The 15,266-nt window shown below is 34.4% G+C and overlaps 1 protein-coding gene across 1 annotated transcript in view; it reads right to left on the bottom strand.

Annotated features, from left to right (window-relative positions):
• Nucleotides 1-15,266, bottom strand: part of HOMER1 (homer scaffold protein 1) — a 130,649-nt gene that overhangs the window by 52,085 nt on the left and 63,298 nt on the right. Inside the window, exon 5 of the mRNA XM_025892587.2 lies at nucleotides 10,087-10,226. Within this exon, the coding sequence (XP_025748372.1) occupies nucleotides 10,087-10,226 (140 nt within the window). The remainder of the gene's footprint in view (nucleotides 1-10,086; nucleotides 10,227-15,266) is intronic.

Raw genomic sequence — 15,266 nt, 5'->3', positions numbered from 1 at the left:
AAAATTCCAATAACATCAAAAATAAAATACTTAGGAATACATTTAACAAAAGGACAAAACTTACACTCTGAAAAATAAATAACACCGCTTACAGAAATTGAAGTGCTCAATAAATGGGAAAATATCCCATGTTCACTGAATGATAGACTTATCATTGATAAGATGGGCACCAAAATTGTTCCACAGAGTCAATGCAATCCCTATCAGAATTTCAACGGGCTTCTTTGCAGAGATTCACAGGCTGATCCTAAAATTTATGTAGAAATTCGAAGGACTCAGCATAGTTGAAACAATCTTGAAAAGGAAGAATAAAGTTGGAGGACTTAAATTTCCAATTTCAAAACATACTACAAAGCTACAATCATGAAGACAGTGTGGTAGCAGCATAGGATAAGAGATCAACCCTCACATGTACAGTCAACTGATTTTTGACAGGGACGTCAAGACAATTCAGTAAGAAAAGAATGGTCTGTCCAACAAATGGTGCTGGGACAACTGGATATCCACAGGCAAAAGAATGAAGTGGGGGCCTCCATCTCACAATGTATATAAAAATTAACTAAAAATGGATGAGACCTAAATGTAAGAGTTTAGACACTCAGTAGAAACACGCATGTAAATCTTTGCGACCTTGAATTAGGCAATGGTTTCTTAGGACACCAAAACTGTAAGAAACAAAGGGGAAAAACAGATAAATTAGGCTTAATTAAGATTTAAAACTTTTGTATTGCAAAGGACACTACCAAAAGGTTAAGAGACAACCTACAGAATTGCCTGCAAATCATTATCTGGTAAGGAGTTTATATATCCAGAATACATAAAGAATTCAAACCCAACAAAAAAAGAGATAAACAACCCAATTAAAAATGGATAAAGGATCTGAGTAGCCATCCAAACTTTTTTTTTTTTTGCAATACAAAAGTTTTAACCATCCAAAGAACACATAAAAGTGGCCAACAAGCACATGAAAAGATGCTCAACAATATTAGCCATCAGGGAAATATGTACAAATTGAAACCACAAGTCCTTAACACCTACTAAGATGGCTGTAATAAAAAGGACAGATAATAACAAGTTCTGATGATGTGAAGAAACTGGAACCCTTATATCCTGCTGGTGGAAATGTAAAATGGTGTAGCTGCTTTTGCAAACAGTTTGGCAGCTCCTCTAAAGGTTAAACACCAAATTACCATATGGTCCAGCAATTCTACTCCTAGGATAGACATGGAGAACTGAAAACATGTATCACACAAAAACCTATACATAAATATTCATAGTAGCATTATTCATAACAATGGTGGAACTTTCAAAAAGTGGAAACAGCAACAATAAAAAATTATTAAAAAAAAGTGGAAACAGCACAAATGTCTATCAACTAATGAGTGGATTAATAAAATGCAGTATATCGACACAATGGAATATCATCCAGCAATAAAAGGAAATGGAAGTACTGATACATTCTACAATGTGGATGAACCTTGAAAACTCATGCCAAGTGAAAGAATTTAGTCATAAAAGACCACATATTGTATGATTCCATTTATAAAGAATGTCCAGAACAGGCAAATCTACAGACAGAAAGATTAGTGTTGCCTCAGATTGGGGAAAAGGGGAGTGTGTGAAAGGGAAAAAGAAAGTAACTGCTGATAGGTACAGGATTTGGGGGGAGGTGAGGAAAATGTTTTTTAAAACCGATTGTGGTGTTGGGTACACAACTCTATAAATATACCAACCCCCCCCCCGAACTGTACACTTTTTTTTTTTAAGATTTTATTTATTTGACAGAGAGAGACACAGTGAGAGAGGAAACACAAGCAGGGGGAGTGGGAGAGGGAGAAGCAGGCTTCCCGCGGAGCAGGGAGCCTGATGCGGGGGATCCCAGGACCCTGGGATCATGACCTGAGCTGAAGGCAGATGCTTAATGACTGAGCCACCCAGGTGCCCCTGAACTGTACACTTTAAATAGGTGAATTATTTAGTATGAGAATTACATTTCAATAAAGCAGTTACTAAATTAATGGGAATATTAACAGCTAAGTGGATCCTGTTGGAATTAAAAAGGTAAACTAATTATTCTTCATATTGATATCTTTGTTGACCCTGTCCAATATGTATTTTTGTTGCTAATGATCAGGATGTACCAACTTATTTACCTCTGTCATCTCAGTAATGGCAAAAGCATATTCATTTATTTGCTCAACAAATTTATTCATTATCTGTTACATATCTAATGGCTTGAAACTATATGGGATACCAAGAAATCCAAGTTAATAAAACTTACTCCATAAGCTAAGAATCCAGTAGGGGAGTTTAGTTAGTAGTGGTAAATATGTTGAACAATAACAAAAATCTGGATGAAAAGTATCTTTAAGTATGATACAGAAAACAAACCCTCTTGGAATTTAGAAGGAGCACTACCTCAACCAGGAAGGACCATAATGAACAATACCTTTGGAGATCTCTCTGTTCTAATCTAGCCATTAACAAATACTGATGCTGAATACCTCACATCTTCCCTGGACTTGCTTATACTTCCATAAAATGAAGTGGATGGACTATGTAATACAGAGAAAGTTTCTTCTATCTCCAAAGTTCTACTATCAACATTTAAATTTCAATTTAGGCCAGAGTCATAAAAATGAACTATCTTCTCTACATTGGATATATGATCAAGCTAAATTCAGTGGAAGATGGCAAACTGATGGAAAATAAAAATAAAATGTACATTTATTTCAACTGGTTAGTCACATCTACATTTTTATCCCTACAAAGAAGGAGTAGTCCCTGAAGCACGACTACTTTCAACACATTTCAGTGTATTAATTGTGAGCTTATTTCCACATGAAATGTGTTATCTCATGAAGCCAGAGTTGGCCCCAATCTTTACTTCTGCCAAATGTACATAGTACAATTCTCAATTTTAAAAAATCAATAGTCTTTAATTTTACTTCTTTGAGTCAAATAATAAGTACCTGTGTTGACCTTTTAAGAGATGAAATTTTTTAAAAACACATTTTGGTTATAATTGGTTTTAAAAACAAAGAATATAAATATTGTCTAACTCCACAGAAAATACATCATTGAATCATTCTGCACTGCTTTTTAAATAAAAAGGAAATTATCAAAAGGACAAAAAATTATTACAATGAAAATGCACATTTTAGCGTCTCTCACATTATTCAACCACTTAAGAACACTGTCTATTAACACATTATCTTCAAAATTTATTTACACAAACTAGGAATTTTTGAAAAAAATTAGACTAAGTCAGTTAAACCCAAGACTTAAATTTGTTAAGGGTAACTGAATTTCAAAGAATATAACCAGTTTTACATTTTAGCTTCAAGGTCTTATGAACTTATAGGCATAACTTTAGCTGACTGAAGCACTCACTGTACCAAGGGTATTCAATGCATGTACTTGATTTCTGTGAGGGAAATTGTTTCATTCATTGGTTTACTGAGTGTCTACCATGACAAGCACCAGGAATACAAATGAGTAAAACACAATCCTTGACCCACGTGACACTGATAAGTTAACTTTAACCTCCATATGTAAATCGGGAGGTAACAGGGATTTAACAGAGGAGAACACGTGAGGGCATGAGAGTAAGTTTACAGAGGCAGTGGTGCTAGAGGTTAAAGGATATATAGGGGTTGACCAGTTGGTGGTCCAGTTACAGGCAGAGGTGGATGGGAAGAAATACAGAGTGTAGGTACACAGCCATTGCAAAGAGAAGGGAGAATATTCCAAAAACAAGGAAGCAAAGACTTGCAGATGAGAAAGCATGGTTGCGTGGTTGGTTATATGTGGAGAACTACAAGCAATTTGGAGCAAATGCTACAGAAGCACAAGGTGATAAAGCTGGGAAGGCCTCATCTGACGACCATGGAATGGTCCATAAATACCGTGCCACAGAAATCATGTGATTTTGGTGTTTGAGAGAAAACACCTGTCAGAGTAATATGTCCCCAAAGAGGAAATAATATCCAGAATTCATCTGCACATATATCCTCCCAAATACCTCCACCAAGAGTTTGTAAGGTCATTACAACAACGAATATTACTAGCTAGAATATGTTTAAAATCCTTATCTTGGGCTAAACCATATATAAATCAGTTTCCTTTTGAAAGTCTAGACTAGAAACAAGATGGGTCATCTAGGCCCCATCCCTCTGTATGGCCTTATTTGTAAAAAAACCTTAGTAACTTCAGATGAATCTTGCACACTTTGCTTTACCACAGACCTCACCGTTCCTTACTGCCATACATACCACAAATGTCACACATTTACGTGGCTTGTATGACCTCTGCCTATGTTCTTATCTTGGTCTTGTCCCTTACTTCTCTAATAAGAGGAAAGATGGGATTCCAAACTCAAAGGAAGAACATTTTCCTCTAAGTCCTAGAAAAGAACTATCTATATATCACACCCACCCCCTTCCAATAGAATCCCCACTATGGTCTTTTAAAAACAGAAATGAAATGATAAAAGGAATTTTAAAAGCCCTCTACAGGGAAGAGATCATAATTAATCTAGGATCAATCTGTTCCATTATGAATGACCATACGTCTAACTCCAGCTAGTCATTTTGGAAAAGAGAAGCTGACAATCACTGGGGATGGGCTGGTAAACATTCTTTCTCATTAATTACACTGGTAAGGCAGAGAGGGAGAAGGGAAAGGACTAATCCTTTACGGAGGGGAGTTAGTAATGTCTTTATCTCATATGAATAGTATTTTTTTTCTAGCAAATAACCTATTTTAAGTGGTAACACCTGAAAAAAATGCTTCAGCAAATTTATACATTTTCTTCAAAAAATTTTATAAGACATTAGAAGGGAATAAAGATTAATTCTTAAAAAATGCAGGATAGGAAATTTAAGTACACTTATTTAGAAAGCTAATAAAGTAAATACTCCTGGCCACTATATTCTATTTTTTTAATTGCATCTTACTTATTTATTATTTATTTATTTGACAGAGAGAGAGAGAGCACAAGCAGGGGGGAGTGGCAGGCAGAGGGAGAGGGAGAAGCAGGCTCCCAGCAGAGCAGGGGGACCAGGGGGATCGATGTGGGACTCGATCCCAGGACCCAGGGATCATGACCCAAGCCGAAGGCAGTCGCCCAACCAACTGAGTCACCCAGGCGCCCTGCATCTTATTTAAAAATACATAAATTGCTTCTCACCTCCCAGAGAATGTAAACTGTATATATTATGAAATTACTACAGCACTTCCTATAAAATGTTATCTGTTCACAATTATGGTAAAAGAAATTCTGACATCTCTAAATTGTTATACTACAATCTCTCATAATCTGTCTTAGCCTTCAAATTAATTTTTAAAAATCCTAACCTAATTTTTGAGGTTCCATGGTAGAAGAATATTATTTAAGTCGTTTGTAACTGTAACAAAAAGGAGAATTCTACAACTTCAATTTTTCACCTGCAATGGTATTAATGATAAGACACTTCTTGTGAAATCAAGTTCCAGTTTTACAGATAATATTTTACCCAAACAAAAGTTAGCCACAGAGATTATTTCTACTTTATTTCCTAACTATGCTCTTGTAAGTTTTGCCTATTATTCATAAAAATGGGAGACAGATGGCACAGCTGGGGGAGTATAGTACCCCAGAGCTCCTAACAGTCATTCACTTTTTTCTTGTTTGTATCATCTTTCAAGTAAGTACAAACGGTGTTTAATTCAAAATAAAGCACTATTTAAAAAATTTTAACACGTAACTAAAACAGTGTATAAATTTTCTTACGAAATTTAGTTTTTGAAATTGTACAAAAATCCCTAATCCGTTTTAAAGCAGTAACTTTCTGAAACTCTGATATGAAGAAATTACTCTATTAAATAGAAATGAAATGAACCCACCCAGATTTCATAAATTTGAGTAAAATTGTGGTTATACTGGTTTAAAGCAAAATCAATATACTAACAAGTAACATCTGTGCATACGTCCTTTAATGAATACCTGTTGCAAACACACAAAGTGGCAGAAAAATCTCTTTAACAGAAGATACATGCAGTAGCCCCAAAATGTATACTAGCAGCACCATAAGAATATACTATCTAAACCTTAAAAGAATTTAAATATAATCAGTGCTTAAAAGAGCCTATTTTTCATTAATAAAATCAAACTGTTATTAAAATTTATCAGTACAAAAATAGCTTCACAAATTACTAATGTATATATACCAGTTCTGGACTCTCAGAAATATGGTAGCAACAGTTATTTATCAATATATTATTGTATATGTGGGGGAGCATAAATTTAAGATGAACAAAATAAAAAGTTTTAGTTTTCAGTGTTATATTCTAACAGCACTGGGAAACTATAAAATTAACTATTTCCAAGAGAATTTTAGATAGTTTTAAAACTTAAAAAAAAAAATCCTAGACTTTCTTATTATTAAGAACAAGTAATTTCCAGAATCCCATACAGCTGATACTATGACAGAAACAGTAAATCCCCGGAATAAGAAAACAAAACCTTCCTCCATTTGTATATGCTGGTCTATTAATATATGGCTACTTTATTTAGTACATAGCTAATCTAAGACTAAGGTCTCAAAGGATGCCCTGAACACTTCAATGGGTCAGTGTATACCTGCTCAGTCCCAAAATGATTTTTATCATTTAGGTTAAAAAATAATTTTTTAAGAAAATATAGTAATTTAGATAAAATGTAATGCCGTTTCTCCAAAGAAATTAGTAAACATTTTTATTTTCAATAATTCCCTTTTACAGACCTCTAAAATTTTTTTAAAAGCATTTAAATAAATACACTAAAAACATATTAATTTATTGAAACTTATTCAGTGAGAACGTTTTTGCATAGCTTACGGCAAGGACATAAAAACAGCACTTGACTAAAGGGTACTGAATAGCCCATACATTCTAAAATTTAGTTCAGCAGTATAATTAAAAATCAAAGAAAAGAGTAAATAATTCAAGGTAACCCTATAATGCCACTGAGATAGAATATAAAAAACTGTACTACCTTAGTAAATAAGTTTTTAAAAAGCTCAAAAGTAATTTTAAAAAGTATCTGTGGATGAGATTATATGTCTGGGATTTGCTTTCAAAATAATACAAAAGTGGAAGAGTGGGCAGAGGCAGAAAGACTGGCCATTTTGTCATAACTCTTGAAGCCGGGTGATGCGTTCCTGGGAGTTTATCATAGTATTCTTTCATATACATTAGAAAAACCTGTTTAAGTTTAAAGAGTAACAAAAAAATCTTGCTTTTGTCTTTAAAGCTAGTACTTTTTAAAGAGTATGTAAAACAAACACAGTAAAGAACCAACTATAATGCAAATGCTAAAATTTTCAGGACCAAATGAAAATCAAGGCCTTCTTTTGGAATGTTAATTAATGAGTTCATGAGATTTAGGCACACGGTTTGAATTCTAAGAGCACAAATTGGCTTCCTAAGTGCTATTACTACCATCAACTCTTAATGAACTTGACTGACTAGGTCACTGTTCTCCATATCCTTCCTTCAGGCAACCACAACACATAGATATTCTAGTGATTTTGCTCAATCAGAACAGAGAAATGTTGGCAAAATATATTTTTTTGTTCATTCTTTTCTGTTGAAATAAGTACTAAGGAAGAAGGCAAAATAGTCTAAATAGCCTTAAAATACAGATTTTGTCTTCCATTAAAAAAATAGCGTGTCAAGTTTAAACATTTACAAGTTTCAAATTTAAATAAAAATTATTTTAATATTCTTGCTGTTTCTAATTCATGAAACACTGATCTTATTTCTACAGAGTTCTCCTAGGATAGGAAGTTATTAACTTCCTGACACTACCATGTACTTGTGATGGGAATTCGACTAAAATGCACTGTTAACTAACTGGCAGTATCTATTGGGGTCAAAATGTGAGCGGCAGTCCTACTCAAGTTTTTACTAATCAACTATGTGACCCAGGACAACTCACCAAAGCTCTGGGATTTAGTCTCCTCACGTGTCGAAGGCACACGTTTTCAAACTTTGACGTTTTTACACTATAATCCAGCACACACACAAATCTATGTATTACTGAATGAAATAGTTGTCTATTCCTAATGTGAATTTTACTCTGATGTTTCCTATTTTATATTTAATTTTTCAGAATGCCACAGATAACCTAAATTGATTTCAAACTACCACAGTTTGGAAGATCCTGGCTTATACCATCTTTGAGGTCTCTTCTGTTATTTTGGGATTCTAACACTGGTTATAAAACACTGAAACTTCTATCTGAGGTGGAAATCAAAACTAGTTCAGAAAATAAGTCTTCTGAAATCTTGTAAGCTCAGGTATTTTTTTAAAATAGTATAACAAGAAAACTATTAAGATTGTGCAATACCTTTAACATAATTAAAAGTTTAAAATGACCTGTTAAATTTTTTCAGAACTTAAATATCTCCATGACTAATCTATAGATTCCAGTAGTCAAAGAAGCTGTACCTTCAAGTCAAAGTAAGTAACTCCTATTAGAATCCCAGGAAAAGAGAACATCAAGAAGATGACTAGTCCCATTTAGTAACCCCAAATACTAAGGATTAGCAAAACAACAAACACTTGGAGAATTTTAGGTGCATAAAGTAAACTAGAAATAGTTTTTACAAATGTTAAACACAAAAGTTCTTATTTCGAAATGCTATAGTATTCAATGCACATGACTCGTTTAAGTGTTAGCCAAAGAAATTAGATTTATAATTATGTTCAGTGCATTTACATCTTTTAAATGGGTATGTTAAATTTAATAGGAATAAAATTTCTCCTCCCCTGAACATATTTTTTAAAAACTACAAATCTTCAATTGTAATCGCATATTCAAAAAACTTGTATGTTTTACTTATCAACGTGAACATCGTCTTCAGAGGAACTAATAAATTTTTTATGTGTTCAGTTATTTTAGTAGCAAGAGAAAAGAGAATATGCTTACACAGCAATAGTTAAAGCATGATCTCCATGATAATTCTAAGATATGTCTACCATTGTATGCAAAATTATTAGCATTTTTAGGAACAAAATTATAATAGTCTTTCAGTCAAAAAAGTTTTCCTAACACATTCCTTAAAAAACCCATAACTAATTTCTTCTTCCTCAGCCTGATCATGAGGTCTCTCAATGTTATTCCCTAATATGTATAATCTATGCTGCCCCTAATATTCAACAAATTCAATCAAAATTAGAATGTTCATGAAGAAAGAGTCTGGAATATCTCACTTCACAATTGTTCTGAATATGCTAAAGAATTTGATGGTTTTAAAAATTGGTTCTCAAAAGAGATGTACAACATAGGAAAACTATTTTCTCAATTTTAGTTAAAACTACCTCGTCAGGTTTCCAAAGAAGGATAAAAATTAACATTAAGACAATAACTGATAGGTACCTGTTTATATTTGCAATGCCACAGTTCCGCAGACCTCCTTACTTTAGAAAAATACCACCAGTATGGCAAATAATTACTGTAACTGGTTTAAAACATATTTAAGATAAATTGTATCTTTTTGAAATATCAAATTCTTTTACAGTTCAGAATTACTGGAAGATTTATCTCCTGTTAGTTGGTATGAAAAACTAAATCTGACATTAACATGAATATAAGTCACAACAATAACTTTCTTCCTTCTGTGATATCCAATGGTGAGATCACCTCTAAGAGTATGGTAAAGCTTGATTTCAGAGTAGGAAGCTGATTAAAAAAATTTATAACCCTCAAGAACAAAGATGAAAGTGGAAACCCAGGTTAACAAAGGGGACTTTTGAGGGCTATGTTAAAAAAATAAGTAGAAGAGATTTACAATAATACACTGTTTCACTGAAAAATGATTTGTATTGCAATTAACTCAGTAGCCCTTTTTCTACATGAAGGAAATGTTCATTCTAGTCCATCTAGGCATCTATCAACTATAAATTATTTAAAAACCTTTCTGAGGTTAACAGAAACAGTTAAAAAAAAAAAAGACTGGAATTTTCACTCAGGGTTGTAACTTTGCAAGACTTATCTGAAACCAAGTAAGTTTCCATCTCTACACATTTTACTTAATCATGATGGGTGAATTGAATCTGTACCTATGTGAAAAGGGCAATGCATTCTGAGTTGGTTCAGCCCTTGGCTCTGAGTTCTGTGTCACATCAGGCGTTCTTTCATCATCTGTTCCATTGATACTTTCTGGTGTTAAAGGAGACTGAAGATCCCCGCCTGCCGATTCCTTTAAAAAAAGGGGGTAGGGGATAAAAGTGTTATACTTTTGGTAAAATATACAAGATAACCTTAAAGTTAAAAGTGACTCCAATGTATGCTTACTTATAAACTATATTTCCATTGAAATTTGAGTCAAAGAGGTAAAAAATAAAATTTAAAGGAGAAATAATTTTTTAAAGCAAAGCAACTCCTAAGAAAACTATCCACAACAATACAATTTAGAAATGCAGTTTCAAAGAACTCAAGAACTTTTGGGTTTATATAAGCAACTAATTGGTTAGCATAAAAGATATTCAGGGCGCCTGGGTGGCTCAGTTGGTTAAGCGACTGCCTTCGGCTCAGGTCATGATCCTGGAGTCCTGGGATCGAGTCCCGCATCGGGCTCCCTGCTCGGCGGGGAGTCTGCTTCTCCCTCTGACCCTCTTCCCTCTCATGCTATCTCTCATTCTCTCTCTTTCAAATAAATAAAATCTTTAAAAAAAAAAAAAGAATAAAAGATATTCAAAGAATTACTTAAGAAAAAGAAGACAGCACAAAAATGCAAGAAAATGTGATTTTACTTGGGAAGGTAAGAAGGCAAGGGGAAGAATGAAATCTTCAACAAGTTTTAATTTTTTTTACCCGCCCTACTTTTCAATGCCAGAGTTATCTACAAAAGCAGCCAGAAATCAGAGGGAGTGTATTTCAGCTTGCCTGAATAATGGAATTATTTTTCTTCACAAAATTTCCTGTCTTATTTCTACTTTTAATTAAGTTTTGTCTATCAAGGTGAATTTAATTTGTTCCTCTAGAAAATAAATGGAATTTAAAATGAAGCTCAAGCTGACACTTATTATTGCGACTGGCATCATAAGATTATCTGAATTTGGTATTAGTAGAGATCAGAACTGGGGGGGGGGGTCACTGGATAAACCTGTTAACAAGGGGAGGCCCTAGCACCAGATCATTTAAGTGCAGCTTTATGGACGCCTTGTGATCTCTGGGCACTAAAACTTCATAACTGAAATATTAGACTATGGTAAGGAAGAAAAGGAAAACATCAGTGTCCAATAGGAGAGTGGGTGGGTATGGTCATAATCTGCCAACCTGAAAGAATACAGGATTTCTTCAAATAAAAATAAGAGGAGTGCCTGGCTGGCTCAGCTGGTGGAGCATGCGACTCTTGATCTCAAGGTTGTGAGTTCGAGCCCCACACTGGGGAAAGAGCTTACTTGAAAAAAAAAAAAAGAAAGAAAAAAAACAAGAAAAATATGTGTAATACAGGAAAATGCTTATAATTAGAAAAATATGAGCATATAAGGCGTTATCTTAGATTATGATAATTTATATACTTTACATAAAAATAATGCACAAGGAGAAATGCTAGGAAGAAATACAGAAAATATTAATGTGAATTTCTTTCAGGGGCTTCTGGTTTTAAATTGTATGTATATTATTTCACATTTAAATATTTTAATACTATAATGCTATAAATTATACAAGCTACTAAAGGTCAAAAAAGCTACTTTCTTGATTCCACCTTATCACTTAACTATTGTTCAATTATTAATGGAACCTCTATTTTGACCTTCAGTATTTTTCTTTTCAAATCTCTCTTAAATCCTCTTTGTTTCAAGTAACTGAGAGTCAATGCATGAATAAGGTTTACTGTATAATGTGACAACATAAAATGGGAACGATATCCCAAGTGACTACTTCTAGGTCAATTATGGATCATATCAATTAGCTAGAATAAGTTGAAGCAGCACAAAGAAATAAATCAGAGCTATTTCTCTTCAAGAAAGGCCAAACCAAACTAAAATAATCAAGGTGGACTGTCCAATCAGTTGAACAGTAAGTTGATTCAGGGGAAATGAGAACAGGAACAAATTACCTTGTTCTGTTGTTTTTTTTAATGATTTTATTTATTTTATTTGAGAGAGAGACAGAAAGAGAGAGCACGAGCAGGGGAGAGGGAGAAGCACACTCCCCGCTGAGCAGGTGGCCCAACACGGGGCTTGATCCCAGGACCCTGGGATCATGACCTGAGCCAAAGGCAGATGCTTAACCGACTGAGCCACCCAGGGACCCCACAAACGACCTTGCTAACCTAAGAGGGCACAACCATTGTTAGCAACTAAGAATTCACTTGGAGATTTGCTAGAATTGATTGATAAGAGTGTGAGGGACAAAAGTAGATTATGATTAAGAAAGAGAGAGGTTCTGGTTCTCACTGCCTTCTGGGGGTCAATGAGGGTTTTGGTGCATGGGTCTTGGGAAGGCTAAGAATGTTGATGCTACTGAAGTGGAAAGACCCTTTCAGAGGCAGGCTAGGAAGGACAGAAGGAAGGAGAAGAAGAAAGGCATAGAAGTAACAACAATTCCAGTACTGTAACTCGACAAGCTTTCCATCAGAAAACCTGAATATTAGCTACATTTAATGAAAGGCATGTTTCGTTACCCTACACATTATATCTAAAATGAAAACAAAAAGCCCAGAGCATGTTTTTTTTTAAAAGCAGGTTAAAAATTAAGAAAATTAGTATTTGCTCATAAGAGAGGTACAACAGTACATAAGAGCATAAAAGGAAAATGAAACTCCTTTGACTTCTAACTACCCCCCCGCAGGTAGTCAAAAGTATTCTGTGAAACCTTCTGGGAACTTCACATATGTTAAAAGTAACACAGTGAAAGTTGTTTTATTTAATGTATTCCAAACATTGAGTTCTTTTTCAAACTAAATTTTGTGTAATTTCTTAAACATTCAACTTCAGTTATTCCTATTAAAAAAAACATACCTTATATAAAGTCAACATTTTATATCTTTAATTCTATATTAAAATAAAAAACTTGGAGATATATTAGACTACAAATTTTTGAAAGAAAAAAAGGATAGTTTGTCTTTAGAAAGACATTCTTAAGCTTAAATATGGCTAGTAGCCATTTTAAGGAAAAAAATTATCAAACAATACCTTCTTTGATATATGGGTATGTATGTATATGTGTCTACCAAAGTTGGTAAGAAAAATGAATAATGTGAAACATAAAATATAAATAAAAACAGAGCACATATAAGATTCAGGAATTGCTTCTTACGAATTCTCTCTCAGGGAGCCTGGGTGGCTCAGTCGTTAAGCGTCTGCCTTTGGCTCGAGTCATGATCCCAGGGTCCTGGGATCGGCTGCATTGGGCTCCCTGCTCAGCGGGAAGCCTGCTTCTCCCTCTCCCACTCCCCTGCTTGTGTTCCCTATCTCGCTGTATCTCTCTCTGTCAAATAAATAAATAAAATCTTAATAAAAAAATTATCTCTCTCATTTATGGAGTGGCAGGAAAGCCAAAAATAAAACAAACCAATAAAAAACAAAAAAACCCCACAAAAGGAAATACTCTAAATCCCATGGAAAAGAAATGAGCCGGGCCCTTTCCGCAGGCCTTCCCGGGGGGATCACCCAGCTCCCCTCTGGTGTCTGTGCTGTAGTAGGAGAGCGGGTGGGAAGGATGTGGTAGCAGTGCTCTTCACCACTAGACCAAATACCACCAACACCTTCCACTGAATTCCAGTAAAGACTAAAATTAAAGTTCCTGTTACAGTTCCATCATTTCTGACTTAAGGAAAATATAGCTTCTTCTCTTTTTCATTTAATAAACATTCAAAGAAGACTTATTCTATTTCAGTCTTTTCTATTTAAATGAAGATGAGAACACTCTTTTCTGGGCAGAGGCTCAGACAGGAAGGACCTTATGATTTTGAGTTTCCATGGCTGTGGATACAGAAAGAAATGCCAGGGAAGAGACACAGAAGAACAAAAGGGTACATAAAAGAAAATGAGGGGGAGATCAAACGTCTATTACTGGCTAAGCCATTCCCCATACCTGGTTACCACTTCTGAAATCCCATTTTCTGACATCCAAAGAAATTCTCAGTAACCTGACTCTAGATTAACTCACGCTCTTCCTTCCCTATGTAAAGTGTACTAACTGACTGAGGCACAGTGCTAGTGGGTTAATCTCTATTCTGCATATTTTTCTACCAGCTACATTAAATGCTTACCAAGAGTCAGCTGTATCTGTCCCAACCGTGTTTATGCCAATTGTACTTAAATAATTATATAGCTGAATTAAATATTATGCAAACTAATAAAGTCTGAATGCAAAGCTAGAGTGGTTATTTTGATGAAAACCAAACCATATGCTTTGAAATGACTAAAAAGTAAATGGCTAGAAAATGAAATCTACAAGTAACAGAAAAATGACAAGGAAATCTACATCACACTCATTTCTTTGCAAGTGACTAGGGTTAGCTCTACTTAAAGGAAAAGAGAAACAGGAAATTGTAGACAATTAATCATGAGTATGATTTATGTAAGAAAGATAACATAGAATTCCAATCAACAGACTAATATTCAAAGAGGTTTCAGCTTAAAAAAAAATTGGTGAATACATAAAATACAGTATTATTGAATTTTAATTTATAAACTTAGAGAGTCTTTAAAGACTTCTTCACATTAACTGACTTTTTTGATTAACTCATCAACTACTAGTTTTGAGTCCAACAGGTAAGAGGTATTGTACATCCTCCTATCCTCTCAACCTAATCCACACCCTTCCCACTTGCTTTTCAACCTGGTATCTTTTGGCCCTCTGCCATTATGTGACTTTGTCAGGTGCAATCTGGCTTTATTCCTCTCCATGGTCAGTCTATACCAGAAAGCCAATCACCTTCATTATATTCTCATTAGCATTTGGAGGCTTCCTTCCACAACAACTATCTTGTCAATTTCCAATTCCTATCAACTGAACCATCATTCCGTATTCTTATGTGCCCAAACTACCAAGTGCAATGAGAGAATACACTGCTAAATAGGCTGATTAGCGTCATGAAAATAATTCTGAGCCCTGACTTCAATTATGCTCTTAAAGAGCCAAGTAATTTTTTAAAAATTTTTTATTGTTATGTTAATCACCATACATTACATCATTAGTTTTGGATGTAGTGTTCCATGATTCATTGTTTGTGCATAACACCCAGTGCTCCATGCAGAACGTGCCCTCTTTAATACCCATCACC

Source organism: Callorhinus ursinus, unplaced genomic scaffold (genome assembly GCF_003265705.2).
Source record: "Callorhinus ursinus isolate GAN/ISIS: 27379988/994484 unplaced genomic scaffold, GSC_fseal_2.0 scaffold23, whole genome shotgun sequence".
Classification (NCBI taxonomy): Eukaryota; Metazoa; Chordata; class Mammalia; order Carnivora; family Otariidae; genus Callorhinus; species Callorhinus ursinus.
The sequence above is the reverse complement of the archived record's forward strand: the minus strand, read 5'-3'. Positions and strand labels throughout refer to the sequence as shown.